Genomic DNA, 24,572 nt, shown 5'->3' with positions numbered 1-24,572 from the left:
CGGTCAGAGTCTTGCTCTGTCATTTGCTACTTGTGCAAGGTATTTAAGGTACTTAACTTTGTTTCTTTATCCCCATTATTGGGTTGGGTAAGAATTAGAATTCTTACTGAGGTCACAAATAAGACAGAAGAGACCAGTATCATCACTGCTACTTAACATAGTAGATATCTGGCTACTCAGAATGTGTTCTGTATCATTTGGCTGCTTGTTAAGATTATAAGCAGCACTTTAACAAGACCCTTAAGTAATTCACATGCACGTTAAAGTTTGAGAAGCACTGGTATAGGAGATGTTCTCCAATGCAACCACATACGGAAAAGAAATTGAAGTGACACAATTTGGAAAGGAAAAGACAATCCTGCCATTATTTGTAGATGGCATAATGGTCATCTACAATTCAAGGGAAATCGCTGAGAACCTATAATAACTAATGAAGGAGCAAATAGGAAAAAATGAGCACAAGAAATACAAAATATGTTTTGATACATATAGGTATAAATACATATATGCACAATTTAATGATTTTGTCATACTATGACAATGACTAATTAGAAAATATAATATTTTTAAAAAATTATCCTCAAGAAGTGAAAAAAATAGTAAACTGCCTAGGAATAAACTGAACAAGAGTTCTACATGGGTACATGAAGAAAATTCTGAAATTTCAGTGAAAGACCTAAAAGATGACCTGGATAAATCAGGAAGTATAGCATATTCACACACAAAAAGACTTAATATAATAAATACATCAGTGGGCCCCCCTTTAATCTATAAAGTCAAAGCAGTTTTCTTAAGGCACTTGGCAAGTTGATTCAAAATTCATATGAAAGATGAAAAGTTTAAGATTCAGCAAGAAGTTGGGGGTGGGATGGTGAGGCTGGATTACTTGTTCTACCAGATATTAAGGCACACCAAAAAGCTATAGAAATTAAAATAAAACAGAATTTATGTAGAAATTGTCAAATTTATCAATGAGTCAGAAAGAGTCCAGAAATAGACATATGTTTAAGAATTTAGTTGATAAAAAAGGCATTTCAACTCAGAGAAGAATGGATTATTTAAATAAATGATATAAAGACAACTCTCCATTAATAAAGAGTTCAATTTGCTCTCCCTCATACCACATGATATAATGAATTAGAGGTAGATTAAAGAGTTGATCCTAAATAAAGGTATTGGAAGAAAATATAGGATTTTTTATAGTTTTCAGGTGGGAAAGACTTTCCTTTAAAAAGACAGAATTCCAAAACAAAAAAAAATAATTTAAAGATTTCACTATATAAAATTCAAACTTTTCTATTCCCTAAGAAGCAATTGGTTGAATACATTTACGATGTATGTAACGAGTATAGGATTATATGCAAAATGTATGACGAGGTCTGTCCAGGAAAAGTCCAGCCATTGTTAATATAATGAGAACAGTTTGCATGACACTGAGGTAAACTGGCAGCCAAGTAGAGTGGACTGGAATGCTCCACTGTGAACAATGACGACTTCACTGTACTAGTCAGTAGGGGCGGTAGACACCATTGAGTGAGTATTTGTACTGTGAGGCTGTCACATTCAAAATGACTGAGTAGAGCAACAAATCTGCGCCAAATCTTTTGCATCATGCTTGAACATTCCTCTGTGAAAACTATTCAGATGATTCAGAAGGCTTTTGGGGATGATGCAACAAATGCAACACAAATAAAAGTGTGGCACAAACACTTCAAAGATGGTCAAGAATCTGTTGAAAGCGGTCCACATTCTGGAAGGCCTGCACCAAGCAGAACACCTGAGAATGTTGAATGTGTACAGGCTGCGATCAACAAAGATCAACAACTGACATTACAAGAACTAGAAGCTTATCTGGGGATTCCAAAAACCACTATGTCAAGATTTTGGCGCAGGATCTTGGCATGCAACATGTCGTGGTAAAATTCATTCTGTGACTTCTGCTACCATAGCAGAAGGAACATCATGCTGCAGTTGCTAATGACTCAATTCAAACCACTACCAATGAACCAGATTTCCTCAAGAAGGTCATAATTGGAGATGAATGGTGGTTCTATGGCTATGATATGGAAACGAAGGCCCAGTCATCCCAATGGAAGTCACCTGGTTCTCCACACCTGAAGAAGGCGATGCAAAGTCACGAGCATGGTCTTGGTCATGCTCGTGACTTTGAGCAAGATCAAGACCATGTTAATTGCGTTTTTTGATTGGGAAGGTGTTGTCCATCATGAGTATCACCCTCCAGGCCAAACAATTAATATGGTATGCTACCTCAACGTTCTTTGTTGTTTGAAAGATGCAATACGACAAAAACAGCTGTAACTATGGCAACAGGTGATTGGCAGCTTCATCATGACAATGTGCCTGCTCATGCATCACATCTCGTGCAGAGTTTTTAGGTGAAACATCAAACCGCCCAGGTGACTCAGCCCCCCTACAGCCCAGATTTGGAGCCCTGTGACTTCTTGCTTTTTTCAAAACTATAATCACCTTTGAAAAGGAAGAGATTTCAGACCATTGATGAGATTCAGGAAAATGTGATGGAGCAGCTGATGGTGATTCCAATAAGGATTTTGCAGAGAGTTTTGAACAGTCGAAGAGACACTAGGTTAACTGTGTGAGACCCCAAGGTGCCCACTTTGAAGGGGACTGATGCGTCATTGTCCTGTGTACAATGTTTCTTGTGTCTTGTATCTTCTTCAGTAAATGTCTCTACTTTTCATAGTACCTGGCTGGATACTTTCTGGATAGGCCTCTCAGATAAGCAAGAAAGACACAACCCAAGATCAAGTGGGCAAAGTTAATGAATAAGCAATACACAGCAGACATGCAATTGGTCAATAAACATATGAAAAGATGACTCACCTCCCTGGTTGCTGCAGTTTTCTATGGCAGTGTGACAAATCCCAAAATTTAGTGACAAACAACCATTGTATTATATCAAAAACTCCACAGATCAGAAATTTGGACAGGTTACAATGGGAACAGCTTGTCTATGCTCCACAGTGTCTGGGATCTAAGCTGGAAAGACTCAAAAGCTGGAGGGTGACTCAACAGCTGGGGGTTGTTATCTTCATAAGGCATCTTCACTCCAGTCTGTGGGTTGATGCTGGTGTAGGCTGGAGCTGTCAGCCAGAAACCTAAGCCACCTCTCAAGTGGCCTGAGATTCTTCATAATACAATGGTTGGGATCCAAGACTAAGTGTCCCAGGAGAACCAGGCATAAATTGTATCAACTCTTATGACCTAGCTCAAAAATCGTATATAGTAGTGTCAGTTCTGCCTTAGTCACAAACTCTCTCAGAGTCAAGGGAAGAGGATATAGATCCTATCTCTTGATAAAAGCGATGTAACAAGAGAATGGAGGATGGAGGATACTGTTGCCACCATCTAGGGAAAAATCTATCTGCCATATTGTGTATCAAGAAAATGCAAATCAAACAACTCGAGACAATCACACATCAGATTGGTAATTCTTCCCAGTTCATTAAATTTTTTTGTAAAAAGAGTGGGAGGGGTGATAAAAAGGAAGATAAGAAAAACAAAAACATTGGACTAAATTTTAGCACTGTGTTTTTCCCAAGGTTTTAAAAAATTCTTGGTCTGGAAAGAGTTTATTTTTGCTCAAATGTTATTAAAAACTGGCTACTTTTTAGAATGTGAAAAATTACTTATTTTGCATACTCTGCTTACATAGCATTAAATTTTCACATTTAAGTAAACAAAAGCAAAAATATTTCCTTAATTCAACTAATTCTTCAACTTTAGAACATATACTCATAACATATTGAACATAACATGCTTTTTTCCCCTGTAGTTTATAGTTGTCTTCTACATTGTGTGTGTGTTTGTGAGAGAGAAAGAGAGGGAAACACAGAAATGTACATTATCTTGCATTTCAGCTTTTTAAAGAATACTTTTGAATTATATTCAAGAAAGAAAGAAGCTCAAATGGAGCTAATTTTATCTGATTTTTAATAAATAAAGTACTATTTTGTTCCAAGATAATTTTTCTATATTAAAACTTATTAAGTTTAATAAATGATTTATAATTCATGGATTGCTATTTCTGGTGAAGTTTAAATTGTTACATTGTTTTTAGTAATGTTAAGTGCATTAGCATATAGGGTAGTATATTTACCAAGACTATTAGAACAGAGAAAAATTTTTTTCAAAAAAGAAAATAAGTTTTAAATGTGTTGTTTACCAAAGCCATCTGGGTTCTTTTCATATAAATGTGATATGTAAAATTTTATGTTTATTTACTGTACCTATATTTATATATTGGCAGTTGTAGAGTTAACTATATGTAGCATAAGATTCATGTATCTCCCACATAACTAGATCACTGCACACAGGGTTATGCAAATTTGTAATCCAACCCTGATTTTGGTACCTGCCACCATAGACATAAAGGCCAGGGATTCAGAGACTAGTGAAGAACAATGTAGACTGCATGCTTTCCCAAGCTAGCTGGAGTGATAGCTGATGCTGCTTTCCCCTCAGCATCATCTTTTTGCCACGATGCTGCTTTCCCCTCAGCATCATCTTTTTGACACTAGTAAGAGAATCATAGATTATTCTTTTGCAATTGCTAGTAAAATACAAACACCAACTTAGCAAATTAAAAAGTTAAATTTCTCAGAGTGACATTGACTCATTTATATTGCATGTAAGAAATAAATATTTTATTTGCTGCATCATTCAATTCAGTTTCTCAGTAAGCATTATTTGACATAGAGGTGAATTAATTTTTTTATGGGCTGTCTATTCTGATTTTATCCGTCTGTACCGATGTCCCTGAGTCTTTAGGCAAGAGGACAAGCTAGTACAGTGAAATTGGTACCGAGTGAGAAAGCAGAACATAAATCAGTTCCCCTTCCAGGCAGCACTCTGTTTATAAACTATTTGTTGGTAATATTTTTTTCCAAATTAGGAATGTGTATTCCCACAGAACCAATATTCTAATCTGCTATTTCAGTCTTGTCCACAAAAGCTTATTTATTGTTAATATGATAGAAATACTACCTATTTGCCCAAACAAGATACAACACAATACATTTGTTCTATTTGTATTGGGCACGGGTTATTGAGGAAAAGCCAGATGAGGAGGTAGGTAGAGTCTTTTGTGAGATTCTGAAGGGTACTTCAAGGAACTCTTTACAAGCTACGGTTCTTTATTACTTCTTATTATGCCACAAAATATGTAGCTTTCCTTATCTCTGCATCACCAACTATTAAAGCCATTTTCAGTTTATTTGGCAGGCAAAGAGTTTCTCTGTTCTACTGTTGGGGTATGGGCCCATGTCTTCTTCATAAATAGAATAAAAGAAATAAGGAAGAGAAGGCAACTGGTGAGCTAAAAAGTGATCTTCCTGAGACAACAGAACAACTTGGGTAAGGAGGAGAGCGAATGCAGAGGAGGTAACCTGGGTCTGCAGCTTAGGAAAGGAGGTGGCAAGAGTAAGCTATTAGGTGTCCGCCTGACCAGGACAGCCAGTTTGCAGCCTAAGCTAGAGGTGAGGGCGAGGTTGGCTGGGCGGAGGTTACAAAGAAGATCTGCAATTGAATTCTCATATCCGTGGGATACCCATAAGTTAGGGTGAAACCAGATATGGCTAAAAAGATTTCATCAGGTAACCCAATAATTTTACTCTAAATGTCTTTTTAATCAATGAGCCTAGCTCCATTTTAATGTCCCTAAGCAGACACAGGTGTGGAAAAGGTTTGATCTCTGGAATTTGCTCTTTAAATAATGCAATGACAAGATCCCATTTATCACCCCACCATGGAGATACCTAACAGATGTACACATTTACCTGCCAGCAAAGAGTAAACAGGTGTGTGAGGTGGGTGTGTTAGGGCAGGAAAGCAATGGAGAATTTATGTTTTTGACTCTACAAATGGTAGAATCATGGGTCTGGAATATGTCATAAGAAGGAAGAAAACTACTTATTATTTTGAGGCTATAGAGATGCTATGGTTAATTTTATTCAAGTTAATTGTATATCAATTTTGGTTAATAACAGATCCCTAGTAAAAAATACAAATACCTGGTAAAAATATTTTAATAAACTTTTTGATAAAATATTATATAACTGAAGCTATAGATCAGAAACAAATACCTTGAAGCTACAAAATTGGATATAAAATTATGTCTTTCCAGAAATGAGTTAGGAAAAAAATTATTTTCTTCCTTCCTTGTTCCCACTTCTAAATTTTATCTTAACAAGTGTACCTTTATATACCAGTTAAGGCTATCTTGTTCGTCCCTTTCCTTGCCACATCAATGACAGCAACAATTGCTACTATTACTTTTTATTTGCCCCTATTTCGGAATATAAAATTTCAAAAACTTTTTAATAATACCTAGAACACAGACTTTCTAATCTTTATAACAACTTTTAAAGCTAGGTCATACTAGTACTTAACAGATGAGGAAATTGAAGCTCAATGAGTTGAAATACGTGAATCGCATTATATTGATATGCATGTATTTATACACATAAAGATTTTTGCTGTGGCTCACAAATGCAAGTGTTCAGTTAAGGATAATCTCTGTTGTCACATCGTTCAGATTAAACATTTGCAGTGATGTAAAGTTCAGAAGAAAAACAGGAGGATGCAGACAACTGTACTTGAACAATAATAAAAAGAAAAAGAAAAACAGGGGGAAATGATTTAAACCTAGCAGTAAAATTTATAATTCATTAACACAAATAAAATGGAAATAAAAAAGTGAACAATATTTTTAAATGTACCAACCAGCATATTAAGAAAACAAACTTTCGAGACTTCCGGCAAGATGGAGGAATAGGTGGACGCACCGTACCTCCTCACACAACCAAGATTAGAACAACAATAAAATACAGTCAGCATAACACCCAGAACCGACAGGGGATTCATCTGAATGGAAGTTGGACAGCCAAGAAGTTGAAGTAGACCCGTACATCCAGACTGGTAGGAGACAACGAGCCGAGCGGGCGCGGGGCTGGTGCGGGTCGGCAGCGCACGGAGGTCGGGGGAAATTTGGCGCGGAATCAGCGCGACAGCCATTGGGGCGCAGGAACACAGCGGTGGACCCTGAGTGCGCAAGCTGCGGCTGCCGGACCCAGTGGGGCAGCGATTGTGGACCAGGGCAGAGCTCGCAGCCCAGGAGCCCAGGGAAAGGTCTGGGCCCAGGAGAATTGAACTGCCGCCATTGATTCCCCCCGCCCCGCCCCCGCCCCGCCCCCCGCCCCCGCCCCCGCCCCGCCCCCGCCCCGCCCCCGCCCCGCCCCCCGCCCCCACATATAACGTCACAATCTAGCGACTGGGGCGCCCAGCCCCAGTGAACACCTAAGGCTCCGCCCCCCACCTTAACAAGAGCGACCAGACCGAAGGAGAGAGACAGGGAAAGACATAAGACATGTGTGCAACAGAGCAGATCAGTCCCCTAGGACTCATCCTTTTGAGTGACCAAGAAATAGCCAATCTATCAGATGCACAGTTCAAAACGCTGGTAATCAGAAAGCTCACGGAATTGGTTGATTTTGGGCGCAATTTAGATGAAAGGATGCAGGTTACCATAAAAGAGATGCAGGAAGATACGCGGAGGAGAGCCAATAGAGAAAGGAAGGAATCTGAGTCTCAAAACAATACAGTGGACCAGAAGGAAGATAGAATCAACCAAGCAGGAAAGCATGATGAAATAAGAATTAAAAAAATCGAGGAGAGCCTTGGGAACATCCAGGACACCTTTAAACGTTCCAACATTCGAATTATAGGGGTACCGGAAGGGGAGGAGCAACAAGTGGAAAAGTTATTTGAACAAATAATAAAGGAGAACTTCCCCAATCTGGCAAAGGAAACAGTCTTCCAAGAAATCCAAGAAGCTCAGAGAGCCCCAAAGAAGTTGGACCCAAGAAGAAACACACCAAGGCACATCATAATTACATTAGCCAAGGTAAAAACGAAGGAGAGAATCCTAGAAGCAGCAAGAGATAAGGGGACAGTAACCTACAAAGGAGTTCCCATCAGACTGTCAGCTGATTTCTCCAAAGAGACCTTACAGGCAAGAAGGGGCTGGAAAGAAATATTCCAAGTCATGAAAGGCAAGGACCTACATCCCAGATTGCTCTGTCCAGCAAAGCTCTCATTTAGAATGGAAGGGAAGATAAAGTGCTTTTCAGATAAGGTCAAATCAAAGGAGTTCATCATCACCGAGCCCTTATTTTATGAAATGCTAAAGGGACTTATCTAAGAAAAAGAAGATAAAGAAAAAGACATGTATAGTAAAAGGACAGCAAACTCACAATTATTAACAATTACACCTAAAGCAAAACCAAAAGAAACTAAGTAAACAACTAGAACAGGAACAGAACCACAGAAATGGAGGGCACATGGAGGGCTAGCAACAGGGGGGGGGGTGGGAGGAGGGGAGGGGGGGAAAGGTATAGAGAATAAGTAGCATAGAATGTAGGTTGAAAATAGATAGGGGGAGGGCAAGAATAGTACGGGAAAGGTAGAAGCTAAAGAACTCATAAGAATTGCACATGGAAGTGAACTAAAGGGGGGGGGGAACGTGGGTGGGAGAGGGGGTACAGGGTGGAGGGGAGGGAAGGGGGGAAAAGGGACAAATGTAATAGCATAATCAATAAATCAAATATATTAGCACCAAAAAAAAAAAAAAAAAGAAAACAAACTTTCAAAAAACATTGCAAAGAACAGATAAGCTAATATGAAGATCAAAAATAATTGTGCCTTACATCCAACTGAGTTTTTTGTTAGTTCTGGGAGCACACTAATTTGAAAATAAGCAAAATGCTGTAAGCTTCCACTAAATGAAGTTTGGTACCATTACAGTTTTTTCCCCACGTTCAGTTTATTTGCTTTGGCTTTAGCTAAGCATAGTGGGGAGTTGTTGTTACGTAAATAGAAAAGAAACTAGAGGATTTGCAAAGTACAAGATGAACATATTTCTGAGCGTCCTAGAGGTTACATCACCAAATTCTGACTTTTTGCCACAATATCGCAGATTCCAGATCCTTGCAAACATTGCTTTCTGATTTCTAAAACTACAAAAGTTTTGAGTTAGACTAATTCACCAAGTCATTGCCTCAGTATAAAGTAACACTAGCGATAAATATAAAAATAAGTATCTGTGTAAAAATATGAGGTGACATGTAATCAAGCTTTAATTATTGTGAATTTTAAAATTTCTACATTGCTCATGAATGACAGGGCCATAGCTGTAAAATATGTATGATATTCTGTGACATTTTGCATAATAGAACACACAATGCTTTATTTTCATATTCCTTCTCATCTGAAACTCAGTGCTTTTCCTACAAAAAGAATGATGACATAATAGTCTGAAAGTTTAGAGGGCATGGAAATAACGCTAGCATTTTCCAACCTTCCTACTGTGGTTTCCAGGCTGACTGTATATGTTCTGTACAGAGAGTAGGAAAGCTAACTACATTTTTATTCTGAAGCCCAAAGAGAAGCTTCCAAAGGATAAAATTGGTAATAACCAGGATAAAATTATTTTATGCCTCAGTCTAAATTCTATCGTAGACTCTGCTGAGTGTTTTTTTTAAAAGGTATTTTACAGTGACTGGCATAGTGCTGGGTGCACAGTAGACCTACAGCAAATAATGTTTGAGTTAAATAATCCCACATTCTTTTAGAAAACGGCTCCTACATTAAAAAATGTTTATTTTTCTAATCCTGTGGTTAGAACTAGTTGCTATAGAAACAACTCACTATCATTTTAGTTTCACAGGACTTCCATCCAGATAGAGAGAAGAGTGGGTAGTGAGTTTGTAAACCAGCAGAGACTTCATGTGGTTGGGAGAAAGTCAAAAGGCTTTATGAGTTACAATGTTAGCTACAGCCACATTGAATAGTTAAATATTCCTTTTCAAAGGCCACTGGGGCAGCTTGGCGAGCAGGCAATTATGTGCCAGGCATTGTGCTAAGCACTTACTATTATCTCATTTAATTTTCCTAATAATCCTTTAATCAGGCTTTATTATACTTCTCATTTTACAAGAAAACAGATGCTAGAGGGATTAAGCAACTTGACCAAGGTCACACAGTAAATGTCAGAACTGGAATTCAAACCCAGATTTTTCTGACTCTAGAGATGCTTCTCAGGGTGAAAGAAATCTTTCCCCAGGGAAATTCCACATAGATATATAACTGCTGAAGTCTGTCACCAATAAACTCTAGATTTATTGCTTGCCAAAACTGTTTTTGAAACTGTGCTTCCAGGCTTAATGGTTTCTATACCTAGAGAGTCCAAGTGACCATTCAATTTATTCCAGGTGAAGTGAAACAAGACATTCTGTGATGCTTTTACACAAAAGAAATAGCTCGTGAATGGTAACAGTTCAAACTCTTGCACTGGCCTGCTAGGAGAACTATTTATGGAAACTGGGTATTTCAGCACTATTTCTACAGCTACTTTGAGTAAAGAGGAATTGGCTATTCTGGCTAAAATTCTGCTGGTTTCATGTGCCCACAGATCTGAATGGTCTAACATGAAAAGTGCAGGAAATCTCTTGACGTTCGTGGAATTCAACATAAAAGATAAAAGCAAGAATAAGTAAATCAAGAGCGGCCAGTGTCCCCTGATGCAGACCTTGAAATGCTTATAACACAAGTTGACATCCTAATTTCAATTGTCCCTGAGTTGAAATTCTTCACATATGGTGGCAAATCAGGAATTTAGCAATCCTCTGTACTTGGCTATAGACAACAAACTCCTGGAAAGAGATTAAGGCTCTGGAGCACCAACTGTCAGTGTGAGCAGCGTTTACCATTAACTACAGTATTTATGGTGAATGCCGTGCTAGTGCCAAAAGGTGTTTGTTTTACTAGCAACATTGAAGTATTTGTTTTCGTGCCAAAAAAAAAGCCAGAATTAGATGAAGAAAAAACATAATCGAAAGCAGTACTTTGTTTACTTATGAAAACACAGACCTTCGTGAAGCACAAAATATTCTCATTCAGAATACTCCTTGGTTTGAAAAGTTGATCTCTAGAACTCCGTAAGAGTAGAATGTGTCATGTTTTGCCTCAGAGTGCATTATTTCTAGAAGAAGCTAGAAGAAAATATAGTTAAATATTTTTTCAGTCAAGGTCCCAGCAGGAAATGGATGGTGTATTCACGAAGATTTTCACTGGAAGACTTTAACGAAAGGGCATTTATAGAATGGCAGTTAGGGTTAAGGCAACCAGCAAAGGACATTGTGACACCCTGGGACAGTAACAACAGGAAGCCCTTACTGCTGCTAGGCCTGAGTGGGTGAGAGAAGAAAACAGGATGTCCAGATCCCCTTGAGAACTGGAGCCTTGGAATCAGAGCTACCTAAAAAGACCTTTAACTATTGCGGAAGTCGGCATTGCCAGCACCTGGCAAGCAGGAAGGAGCAGAAGGAATCAATATTCCAGTGTCTGTCACCTTCCGCCCTGAAGTCTCTTGTCTAAGCCTCTCATTGGCCAATACCATCCAGAAAAGAACTCCAGAGAGCTCACCCTATAGAGAGGGCAGTCACCCTGGGCGCAGAGCAGAGCAGAGAAGGCCTGGACCTGGGGGAGAAAGAATAACCAGCACAAATCAAGTTTTGGCCTCTTAAGTGTTTAAACAGAAAAGAGAGGGAGGGAAGCAGGGTGAAAGAGAGAGCCCAAGAGCACCGGCAGGTGTCTGAGTGTGCACAAGAAAGAAAGAAAACAACTGGTAAGATCATTGGCATAAGTATTATAATATATATACAATACTAAAAAGTAAACAGCACATTAAAATTATAACATAATTAATGAAGAGTCTCTATAATGCATCACTCATTTTAACCTACTAACGTGAAGAATCCTGTAGACTGGTTAGCAGCATGACGTGAACAGCTTGTTTCCGAAAGAGAAAAACATATATGGGCTAGTAGACATATGAAGAATGTTTAGTTTCATCAGTCATTAAAGAAATAGATATTAAAACCAAAGTATCTGTGTTGGTCTATTGAATTATCAAGAAAAAAAAGGTTAGTATGTATATTAAACCTCACAAGCAAGAATATGGTGAAATGGGTCTTTCATACACTCTGTGGAAGTATAAATTGGTGCAGTCTTTCTGAAAATCAATTTAAGAGTAATTCTGCTTCCAATATTCTATCTAAAGGATATAATTAAAACCATAGATACAGATCTAGACACAGGATATGTATAACAGCTTTAATTACAACAGACAAAGAAAGAAATGTCCAAAATTAATGGAATGGTTAAATCACACAGCAACCTTTCTATCAAATTTTATGGAAGTATTAGAAATTATGTGTACAATGAGGAGTTTTTGTCATATCCTAAGCAAAAATGCACTTTGCAAAATTGTATGTACTATATGAGCACAGCCATGTTTAAAGAAAAAAATCAGGAAAATGCCAAAATGTTAATCATTGTTTGTTTCTCTGGCTAATGAGAATATGGTGATTATTTTTCCTTTTGTCTCTTTATGCCTTTGTGTGCTCTCCAATACTCTACAATGAGGATGTATTCATTACCATTTACTGAAAGCCCACGTCATACCAGGCAGTGTCCTGGGATCCTGGACACACAAAGCTTATGAGTCTCAGTCTTTGTCTCAGGCTACTTCTAGTCTTCTTTTTCTATTGTAACCGCAACGATTATGGAACAATAAAGCTGTTACTATTTCACTAGAGTAGATGAGAAGTAACACTCTATCTATTTCTCATTTGATTTTTGGGGGGCCTCACACCACCTTTCCAAGCCAACAGAAATCCTGGCTGCTTAATATTCAAAAATATATGCAAAACCCTGTGCAAGGTAAATGAATAAAGCTTTCAGAAAGAAAAAAATAAGAAAATATCTTTAAGACCTTAGAGTAGACAAGAAGTTCTTAAACAGAATAGTGTACTCACTAAAATGAAAAAAAAAGATAAATTGTACTAAATTAAATGAGAACTATGTTCATCAAACCATGTGTTTGAGAGTGAAAAGGCAGGCCACTAAGGAGAAGAAAGTTTTACTGTACATACATGACTCATACCCAGAATCTCTAAAATACTCCTAAATAGCAGTAAGAAAAAGGCAGACAGCCCAAAAGAAAAATGAGCAAAGATCTGAACAAGCGATCACAAAAGGATATGCAAATAAACATTGAAAGAGGTTTCCAAATGTTAGTCATCATGGAATGCAAATTAAAACCACCACGTAATAGTAAGTACTACATCCCAAAATAAAAGGCAGATAGTAGTGAAGTTGGACAAAGATATGGAGCAACTGAACTTTCATATACCCCAAGTGAAAGTAGAAATTGGTACAATCACTTTAGAAAAGTAGAGGACAGTATCAACTAAAGCTGAATATAAGCAAACCCCACAATCCAGTAATTCCAGTACTAGGTATATGTACCCAAGAGAAACACATACAGATGTTCTTCATATTACATTTGTAATTTCCAAAAACTATAAACAATCCAGATGTCCATCAGCAGTAGAATGGATAAATACAGTGTAGTATATACATGGAAGCAATACTTTCCCACGTTAACTACAATTAACTACAACTACACATAACAACATGTATAAATATCACAATCATTAATATTAAGTAAAAGAAGCCAGACACAAAGGGTACATACCACATCATTCTGTATATGTGGCATTCAAAAACAGCTAAACTAATCTATAGTGTTAGAATTCAGGATCACTGAATGATCTGTTGTTTAATATAACTAGTGATTACACTGGTATGTTCCCTTTTAAAAATTCATCAAGGCATACTTTTCTGTGTGTATGTTAAACATCAAAAGTTATATTAGGTATAGTTTTATATATATGTGTGTGACATATATATGAACACGTAATGCAGACATATATGTAAATTATAATGTAAATGTATTTACTTATACACACTCATATTCATATATTCCATCTAAAATGTAGTGACTCCTGACTTCCTCTACTGTTCTCCCTAGTCTGCGACTGCTGTGGAGCTATCTGCCCTAACTCCCCTGTTGCATCTCTGTAGCCAGGGATGCAATAATAATTTTAAAAATTATTATTTTTAAAACAGAATCTGGGTCATGTCTGTTCTTTGCTCATAACTGGTAGTAACTTCACATGTAAGTCAAGATAAAATCTTCAGAGGAGACTTAGACCCCTGGCAGCTTATCTAAAATAGCCTCACTACCCATACCTGTCACTTTTATCCCTTTACCTTGCTTTATTTTCCTTATAGTTCTTATCACCAACAGACACACCATTTAGTAGGTTATTTATTTATCATTGGTCTTTCTACCACTAGTATATAAGTAACGTGAGAGCAGGGCCTTTATCTTTCTGCTTTATCCCTGCCATCTAGAACAGTGCTTGGCATAAAGTCAAGAATGAATGAATGAATATTTTCACCAAAAAACATAGAAAATAGACAAAATGTGTATGTTTAGCCTCTTTGATAGGTAAGAAAACAAAGAATGAAATTACTTGAGGGCGTTCTCAGGAGTACAGTCAGGCCTTCTTTTTCTCTCCCTCCACCACTTCCTGTTTCTCCCTCTGTCCTCCACCTCCCCCATTCCCACACACGCACACTACATGCACACACAGGCATAGTCACAAAGAGAACGGAATAAGGACAGTTCTTCTAATGGATAGAAGTAGGGAGTGTAAAGTACCCTGTTCACTACAATTTATAGCCACTTTACTCACATCAAGGTCGAAACCTATATTCAATATTATAAGTACATGTGTGCATAGTTACAGAGAGTGTATGATCCTAGTGGTTCAGAATTAAATTAGGATGTAATTAGGACATCCAGATAAAGATTCATATGTTGAATTGGGCATTTTTATGTGAGAAATTATTTTAGGATAAATAACACGTGTTAGTACAAATACATGATAGTAAAGAATATACCATTTTTCTTGCTAAAAATGTATATATTTGGGGCCCAGGGATGTTCCCTCTGGCATTTGCATAAGAAAAACTTTCAAAGAAAAAAAATTCAAGCAAAATCAGAACATTTTGTTAGGTCCGGCAAGAATCAAAAACTTTTAAGGCCCTGAAAATGAACTTTTGGTAAGTGAATATGTCCAGAAATTGAGACCGTTTCCATCAGAAGTCTCACCTCCTTGTTCTCAGAATGAATTGGAGAGCCCCCAGAGCATGCAAGGGTGTTTGAGGTTAATTTCTGTTTCTATATAGATATCAATTACCTTTTCAAAGGGCTACCCTGTGGGATTTGCCACTCAGCAGCTTGCCTAAAAACTAGCTAAATGTGCAAATGTGCATGTGGGGAGAGCGGAAGGTCCCATTTGGTTGTCAACCTAGTTGACCTTCACTTTGTGTTTAAAAAAAAAAAAAGGAGTTTTAGGCCCTTTCACTTACTAAATAGCTGACTCCACAGTTTTGTTGGTTTGTTTTTTAATCGAAAAACTGGGAAACTTAGTGATATCACTAAGACTCCAATATGTGCTCAACTGCTGGTATTAGTCTTCGTCACCTCCTCCCCCTAGGAAAGCAGTCAAGCATAACATCAAGCCAGAACTTTAAAAACAGATCAAATAATCAAATGAAGCCCAAGACACATTGAGTGTAATGAGGCCAATGTCAGAAGATCATTTGTTTATCAAGCAGTTAATATCTTTTAATAAGCAGGAAATGATGGTCAAAGGGAGTGATGGCTTAGACTTCCATGTGCAAAGTAATCATTAATGTCTGAGGAGAAAGCAATACCAAAGTTCATTTTGAAGGTCAGACTTACAGATCAGGGGCGTGTGCAGTGGGGGGGTGGCAGATTGCACAAAGTAATGAGTTCCTGTGCGTGACTCCGGTGCAGTGATTGTGGCTTCATCTTGACCCTGTGAGTTGGGAGCTGTGTAATCTAGGGCAAGTTTCTTGACCACGCTGAATCTCAGCTTCCTAGGGAGGTAAAATGAGGATGGTAAATACACTTACCATTGCAGGGCTTTTGTGAAGATTAAATGGGGTCTTAGTTCTACAAATGTTTTGTAGCCAGGAATGTGTTATAATAATGTGTAGGATTATTGCTGTGCTTAAATACTTCATTAAATACCCCTCTTGCCTTCTCTTGACCACCTAAAATCACTTCTCCAAGGTCTAGCTAAAATTAGCTGTCATCCTTGAGGTCCGTCTATCAGTCTTTTTATTTAGGATATTTTTTACCAACTTAATGAAAATGTTTCATATATTGCATTTCTGAATTTGCCTGTATAGACCTTTAAAATAGAACTATGGCCTTCTTTGAAATGCAAATTATTAATGCCGTACATATATGAACAGGCAGCTCCCTGAGACCCTTTAAGATAAAGAGTTTGGACATGGAGATTCACATGTGAAGGAAATTTCCTTTTCCACCCCAGGATGAAATATTGTCCCATTTTCCTAAATAATTTCATCTCTCTAATAGAAAAAGTGCCTATCTCATGAACACATACCCTGTGCCAAGCACTGAGCTATGCATTATTCATGTAATCCTCACAGCACACTCAGACACCCTGTACTAGTGCTGCCACTTATAGACGAGAGCACTCTAACTGAATGATTAAGTAAGTGACAGAATCAGGATTTGAACCCAAACCTACCTAATTTGTTTCCCAGTCTTTTTTCCATTTGTTAATTATTTACCTCCTGTATTTTAACTAGCTTTGCAGGTCTGTGTTTCCCTTTTTATACTTTTATACTTCAATCCTTGGTGTGCCTATAATGAGGAGGGTGGAGGTCTATAACAAATATGACTAAGGTGTGGTCCCTGTACTTAAGGAACTATTATAATCCATTGACAGGAAGATGACAAGCCAACAAATCTCTATGTGACATGGAAGAATTTAAGAGGTCCTTGAAAGATGGGGCATCGGTCTCCCCGGCTGTCAAATAGGAAAAACACTGTACCCTACAGAGCAGTTGTGAGGACAGAGTGAAATCCTTGTGTCAGGTGTTTGGCAAAGACTTGGATTCATAGTAAGTGCTCAGTATATGGAATCTATAATGTGGCCAGACAGTCCCAGGATAATAATTAGGATACAAAGCTAGAAAAGCAACTTGGTGCCAAATTTTGAGAGCCTTGAATGCCAGTCTAAAGAGTTTGGACCTTCAGCGTGGTAAAAATAATTGTGCCAAGGTCAGTAATCATTCTGAAAGAAATAAAAGCTGATGCTATTTCACATTACCTTTCAAAATTCATTATAAGTGAGATGGAATTGGTGGAAGCTGTTGGAACTAGTTTAAAGGACTTTTGTATTTGATGTACTAAAAGGAAAGATGATATTTGCAAGTTTGATGCCCTGTGCTTTTTCTTCCACAGTAATTAGTGAATGCCAAAGGGAGCAACTGGAGTTGGTGAGCTACTCCTCTCGCTACGCTCTGGGCCTCTTTTATGAAGCTGGCACGAAGATTGATGTCCCTTGGGCTGGGCAGTACATCACCAGTAATCCCTGCATACGCTTCATCTCCATTGATAATAAGAAACGCAATATAGGTCAGTGCCTTCATTATTTCCCTTAAATACAGTAACAATGGTGGGTGTAGATCATGAAAAATGCGGTTTAATTGAGTGTTGCCATTCTGCACAGAGCAAGCATTTAACTCCAAGCCACGGGGGATAAAATTTAATGTCCTATTTGGCTAATAATAAAATACACAGTGAAACCAGCAGTTTTTCAGAAAAATTATTCACAACATGGTTTGTATTACTGAGTTCATGAAAATGGTGTCGGAAGGTTTAAGATTTCAAAATGGCCCAAGATCCATGGCTTTAAAATGGATTCATCTACATGCAAATGTATTTCTCATCATTTGTTTCTTGGCTGAGTTTGTGTTTTAAAAAAATTTGATAAGTGTGCTCTTGTTTCTTCTTCCCAGGCTAGGGGAGAAAAAGGTAAATTTTATGCTGTTATGAAAATCCTTCACTTTAATATCATTTTACTTATTTTCTTCTGGGAGACTACGTAAAATTACTTTGTATACAATGTAACTTAATGATAGGTAAAATGTTTCATACGAGCTTTACTAGAATGCCATAAAATCTGCACTCCATTCTTTGTGTTGAAGATAGTTATAAAACTTATACTTGAATTGCAAGAATAAGCATAACTGATTCATTTCAGGCAAAAAGGTGAAGTGCATTCTTGTTTGTAGCATTGTGGTGATCGCTGAGCTACTGCTTTTTATGGAATAAAGTGTAATAATCTAAAATTACAGAATTCTTGAAAGGGATTGCCATTTCCAACTGTTACAGTGTTTTATGATACAGTGATGGTTTCATTGAGCCATTAGTTAGAAGTCTTGCTTGACATAATCATCAACTCTTGTCTTCTGGCTTGCCAGAACTTTACAGTGGTGGAACCAGGCTGGAGTATGTTTTTATATCAAAGCACATGATCTTAGAAAAATGTTTCTTTTATAACTTAAAACTCCCTAAGTGGTGGACTGTTTACATTAACATGATACCACATATGTGTACAATCAGCAGTTCATGAAATGCCCTGTAACAACAATGGACTAATCATTTCTTTAAATTTTATTTTATTTTATTTTTAATTATATTTTATTGATTATGGTATTACAGTTGTCCCAATTTCCTTTCCCTTGCCCTTCTCCACCAAGCACCCCCCACTCCCTCAGGCAATCCTCACACCATTGTTCATGTCCATGGGTCTCAAGTACATGTTCTTTGGCTACTCCATTTCCTATACTGTACTTATTGTACTTTACATCTCTATGGCTATTCTGTAACTACCTATTTGTACTTTTTAATCCCCTCACCTCTTCACCCATTACTCCACACTCCCCTCCCATCTGGCAACCATCAAAATGCTCTCCGTATCCATGATTCTGTCCGTTCTTCTTGTTTGCATAGCTTGTTTTTTAGATTTAGTTGTTGATAGATATGTATCTATTGCCATATTATTGTTCATAGTTTTGATCTTCTTCTTTCTCTTAAATAAGTCCCTTTAACATTTCATATAATAGTGGGTTGGTGATCATGAACTCCTTTAGTTTTGGGGGGGGCGTTGTTTGTTTGTTTTTTGTCTGGGAAGCTCCTTATCTGCCCTTTATTCTAAATGATAGCTTTGGTAGGTTGAGCAATCTTGGGTGTAGGTCCCCGCTTTTGATGACTTTGAATATTTCTTCCCAATCCCTCCTAGCCTGAAAAGTTTCTTTTGAGAAATCAGCTAACAGTCTTATGGGAACTCCCCTGTACATAATTGCTTTTCTCTTGCTGCTTTTAAGATTCTTTCTTTAAACTTAACCTTTGGCATTTTAATTATGATGTGTCTCAGAGTGGGCCTCTTTGCATCTATCCTGCTTGGGACTGTCTGTGCTTCCTAAACTTGAATGTCTATTTCCTTCACCAAAGTAGGGAAGTTTTCTTTCATTACTTTTTCAAATAGATTTCCAATCTCTTGCTCTTTCTCTTCTCCTTTTGGCATGCCTATCATTCAAATATTGGACCTCCTGAAGTTGTCCCAGAGTCTGTCTATACTATCCTCATTTCCTTGGTTTCTTTTTTTCTTCTTGTTATACTGACTGGTTGTTTTTTGCTTCCTTATCTTCCAAATCATTGATGTGACTTTCACCTTCATCCACTCTACTGTTGTTTCCCTGTAAATTGTTATTTATTTCAATTAGTCTATCCTTCATTTCTGTCTGGATCTTTTTTATGCTGTTGAGGTCTTTATGAAGTGCCTTGAGTATCCTTATAATCAGTGTTTTGAATTCTGTATCTGATAGATTGCTTATCTCCATTTCCTTTGGTTCTTTTTCTGGAATTTTGATCTGTTCTTTCATTTGGGCCATGTTTCTTTGTTTCTTCATTTTGGCAACCTCCTGTGTTTGTTTCTATGTATTAGATAGAGGTGATATGACTCTGTGTCTTGTAGCATGGCCTAATATAATAGGTGTCCTGTAGGATCCAGTGTCACAGCCTCCCCTATCACCCAAGCTGGGTACTTGAGTCATGCTCTTTTGTGTAGGCTGAATACACCCTCCTCTTGTAGTTGAGCCTTGACTGGTGTTGGCAGATCAATGGGAGGGATTTACCCTAGCCAATCAGGTACAAGGACTGGCTGTGACTACTGACCACCAACCTGCACCCTCCATGGAGGATTGGCTGTGCAGGAGTAGGGTGGTGGTGCTCCAACATGGTCTGTAGCTATCCACCAGTTGTGCAGGCTCTACAGTTTCTTGGGTGGAGCAGGCCAAGGTCAGCCCCAACCTGTTTTTCCCATGGCCACCCTGCATAAGCTATAAAGCAATCTTAAATACATGTGCTGGTCTGGGAAATTCCCAGGTGAAGCCAAGCTGTGAATCTGGGCTGGTTGCTGCTGGTGCCAGGTCTGGGGCCACTTTGCTATTGCTTATTGATAGGATTTAGGAAGTTGTGAAGCATGAGCCAAGACCAGCCACTCATATGGAAAAGTCACAGTTAACAACTTGGGTAGACCCATAAGTTGGGTGGGAAAAAATCTCAAGGGACCCCCAGGGTGGGGCAGACAGTGTTAGCGGAGTTGATAGAGTCTTAGATATGGCCCCCACTTACCAGCTCTGTGGCTCTGTCAAGGGAGGGCTCAGAAAAGGGACATTGGCCTCTGCCTGCTCTTCTGTCTCAGAAAAACTGTCCATAGTTCCTGCCTTGATATCAGACATTTCAGTTTCTCCCTGTGTGCCACTAGTTCCTTTCAAGTTGCCACTCCAGTGCTGGAGCTCAGAAGGAGTGAGTCTGAGTAAGTCTTTGTGTGGGTTCTTTAAGAGGAACTGCTGGGGACTCCAGAAGTTTCTTCTACTGACTTGATCCCTACTGCTTTTTGCAGCCAGAAGTTATGGGGATGTATTTTGTTAATACATCCCTGGGCTAGGGGGCCTGGTGTGGGGCTGGGACTCCTCACTCCTGAGATATCCCTCCCAAACTTTTAATCATCACACATGGATGCAAGACCAGCCCATTCCATGTCTCTGCCCCTCTTACCAGTCTGGATGGATGTGGTTTCTTTAATTCTGTAGTTGTCAGACTTCCATTCAACTAGATTTCTGACAGTTCTGAGTGATGGTTGTTCTATATTTTAGTTGTAATTTTGATGTGGTTGTGTGAGGAGGCAAGCAGTGTTTACTTACGCTGCTACCTTGACCAGAAATGGACTAACCATCTTTAACTCTACAACTGCTTTGTTCTAAGGAAGGAAAATAGCCCTTGATCCTCTCATGTTATATGTCATGATTTAGATATTATCCTTTGTGTATTGCTTCATAAGACCTGATATCTGTAAGGATGTATTTAGTAATGTATAGTAGAAAAAGAAACAATTTAAGCTTCCTTAAACAACATAAGGACATTTATTTGATTACCTGATATAAACTGAATAGCATTCTCCCAAAATTCATATGTTGAAGCTCTAAGCCCCAATGTGATTATATTTGGAGAGAGGACGTTTAGGAAGTAACTAAGGCTAACTGAGGTCATAGGGGTGGGCTCTCAATCCAATAGGATTGGTGGCCATATAAATCAAGGAAGAGAGAAAGGTCCCTCTCCACTCTGGCGCACACACCGAAGAAAGGCCAAATGAGGAGAGTTATGAAGGTGAGAAGGTGAGCTATCTGCAAACCAGAAAGAGAGTCTTTACCATGAACCAAATCAGTGAGTATCTTGATCTCAGACTTCCCAACTTCTAGACCTGAGAGAAATAAATTTCTGGTGTTTAAGCCAGCCAGTCGATGGTATTTTGTTATGACAGCCCAAGCTTACTGATATATTATCTAAGAAGAAGAAAAGAGACTTCAGAATTCATTGATTCAAGAACTGAGCAATATCTTCAAAGACCTAGGATTCATCCCCCTGTGCTGCCTTCCACTTTTGATGTTGACATCTTAAGAGGACTGGTAGAGAGATGGCAGTGACTGTTGGGGTCCCAGCTAGACCCAACAACATGCTTAGGAAGAAGAGGAACAATAGTTCCTCTTCCCTGTCTCCGTCCCTGCCTAAAAATCAAGGAAATATTTCCAGAAACTCCTCAACTGGCCTCATCTTGAATCTCATAGGTCAGAATTGGGTTATTCGACCAACCAGTCTCAAACAAACCGCTGGCAAGGGGGCTGACTGTCGTGATGAGCCTAGGAAAATTAAGATTTATTCCTGCGAAGGGTATTAGGATAATTTTCTCTTTAGTCATATGAGGAGTAGATACCTGAACAAAATAAGGATTTGTTAGAGAGAAAGAACAAAGTAGTTAATGCCAGGTTGGCAACAAATAATGCCTATTATCTTCAAGTCAGTCACATCTTATGTGGGAGGTAGAGTTCTAAATTTGGCACATAAAGAACCACGTATATTCAAAATTGTCTTTGAAAATCCCTTAAAACGACATGACATTTTGGAAAGTGATGTAACTTGCAGTAAATTCAGTATTTTTCCAGCATTCAATAGACTTCAGTTTCTTTGGATAAGGCTAGATGAAATGCTTGGTTTTCTTTTATAGGGCAGAGTGATATTTTCTACTATGAAAGGCACACTGGAAAGAAAAAAATAGCAGTCGTATTTCCTCACAGATTAAATTCTCTGTACAAATGGAGTGGGTTGGTGGGTGAAAGCACTAAGGCTACCCAATGCAGTAGCAATTTATAAAATCAGAGTTATGCAAATTTGAAATAGTGTAGCATAAAAGTGTTAATAAATTCTCAGATGATTGGCAACATTTGAGATAAGAGAAACACAGAAGTTTGCTTAATAGTAACAGTCACCCAGTTTTGAAGCTGGAGGGTTGGGTCAGTGGGAAACCATGTTTTTGCTACAGCCCGTGGTGGTGCCACTTCAGACAGCAAAGAAACGCCTGCATTCCTGTGCCAGTTTTATGGAAAATTCATCTTCGATTATGCTGGTTTTAAATTATGGGAGGCTCCAGTAATGACATTTCTTAATGTAAAATCTAACTGCCTTGCACTGAAACTATTTTTTCTCACTACCTGGGGCAGGATGCTAAGTGTGGCTAGGTAAATCCATATAATATAAATGTTCACATACTGTAACTCCACTGTATTTTATTGACATTGGTATCTAACTAGACCAGAAAGAGTCATCTCTTTTTGTCACTAACACTGTCCTACCCCCACCCTTTATTTGGAATGAATGTATATATAAAATATATGTAAATATACATATGCATATGTCATATATAAAATAAATACCCATTTGCTGTCATTTAAATTAAAATCACACATTATAAAATAAACGAACCTTATTTCACATAATATTTGCCACTTCTAAAAACAAAAATGGGTTTTCCTTAGAAAATAAAATAACTCAGAAAATGAATGTAGGGAGAACATTTGCACACAAAGTAAAAGCAAACAGCAGTCCCTCCCCGCCTCTGGTTTCCCTATGAAGCCATCCTCAATGGGAAAGATTCACATCCAAGACAGCACTTGTCCTCCCACTTGTCAAGCAAGCTAACTCAGTATGAAAATCAATGCCAGAGATGGGGGGAAAGTGGAAAAGCAGCTAAATATATAACATCAAAAAAAAGCTTTAAAAATATTCTATGGAATGTATTACTGGGAAAAATATATCTTACAGAAGTTTCTTTCAGAGAAATTGAATTTACAAGTATTTGCCTTATATGTTTTGAATTCTCAGCTTATTCAGTAGAACAATTAATTATTTACAAATATGTATTGACTGCCTCTGTGTGCCAGGCTCTGTGCTAAGAACTGAGGATTCTGTAGTCCCCGCCCTCATAACACAAGGTTTCATGAAGTCTGCTCAAGTGAGAATTCTGAAGGACATAGATATATGAGGCTCTGCTGAACCACTGACTTGGAATCAAGAGTCCTCATAAATATAAATGGATGCACTGATATATACAATGTATAGAACATTAACTCATATTTACAATCAAAACACAGAAGAGTCATGTTGCCTCGTAATAATATCATGAGCTTTTAAAAGAACTCATAAGACTTTTTGTCAACATGAACCCAATAAATTTCTTTCTTTTTTTTTTGGTGAAGAAATAAAAGATTGGGGCTATGGAATACTTAAATACATGAATAAATCAGAAACTTCAGTATGACCCATTATTGAACTTTGTCCAGGGCTGCTGAAAAGTTCCATAGATGCACATAGGTCATGAAAAGTTCAAGAAGTAGTGAACAAAAGGTTAAAGAGCCTGGAGTCCACAGCTGCCTGGCATTTCTGTAACTAAAAGCAGCTCCAAACTACAGATTTATATAGCACTCACACTAAGAAGTGAGTCTTAAACATTAAATACTCTAAGTCCCTTTTTGTGTCAGCATTCCACCTTTGTGTCCTGCCACCCTGCCCTCTGAGAGTGATGGTTTCACTTGTGGTATTGGTTCTGGCTTGTGGCTGTCAGGCTGAGATTTACAAAAGACCTTTGCGTTGGCCAAGACTTGGTCCAGCACACAAAACTCAGATGTGTCGATGACTGGATGTCTTTTTTACCCACTATTAGTGGAAGGTAAGGGAGGAATGAGAATCAGATGACTGTGATCTAAATTTTCAGGTCATAGACAAGAGCAACAGAAAAACTGACAGAGGCTGCCATCAC

The 24,572-nt window shown here is 38.2% G+C and overlaps 1 protein-coding gene across 1 annotated transcript in view; it reads left to right on the top strand.

Moving 5' to 3' along the window:
• RNLS (renalase, FAD dependent amine oxidase) overlaps nucleotides 1-24,572 on the top strand; it is a 252,989-nt gene that overhangs the window by 176,462 nt on the left and 51,955 nt on the right. Inside the window, exon 5 of the mRNA XM_045854200.1 lies at nucleotides 17,318-17,491. Coding sequence (XP_045710156.1) covers nucleotides 17,318-17,491 — 174 coding nt within the window. The remainder of the gene's footprint in view (nucleotides 1-17,317; nucleotides 17,492-24,572) is intronic.

The sequence above is a fragment of the Phyllostomus hastatus genome, unplaced genomic scaffold (genome assembly GCF_019186645.2).
Source record: "Phyllostomus hastatus isolate PE091 unplaced genomic scaffold, TTU_PhHast_1.1 phas_scaffold_1066, whole genome shotgun sequence".
In the NCBI taxonomy this organism is placed as follows: domain Eukaryota; kingdom Metazoa; phylum Chordata; class Mammalia; order Chiroptera; family Phyllostomidae; genus Phyllostomus; species Phyllostomus hastatus.
Note: the sequence above shows the minus strand (reverse complement) of the source record. Positions and strands in the feature narration are given on the sequence as shown.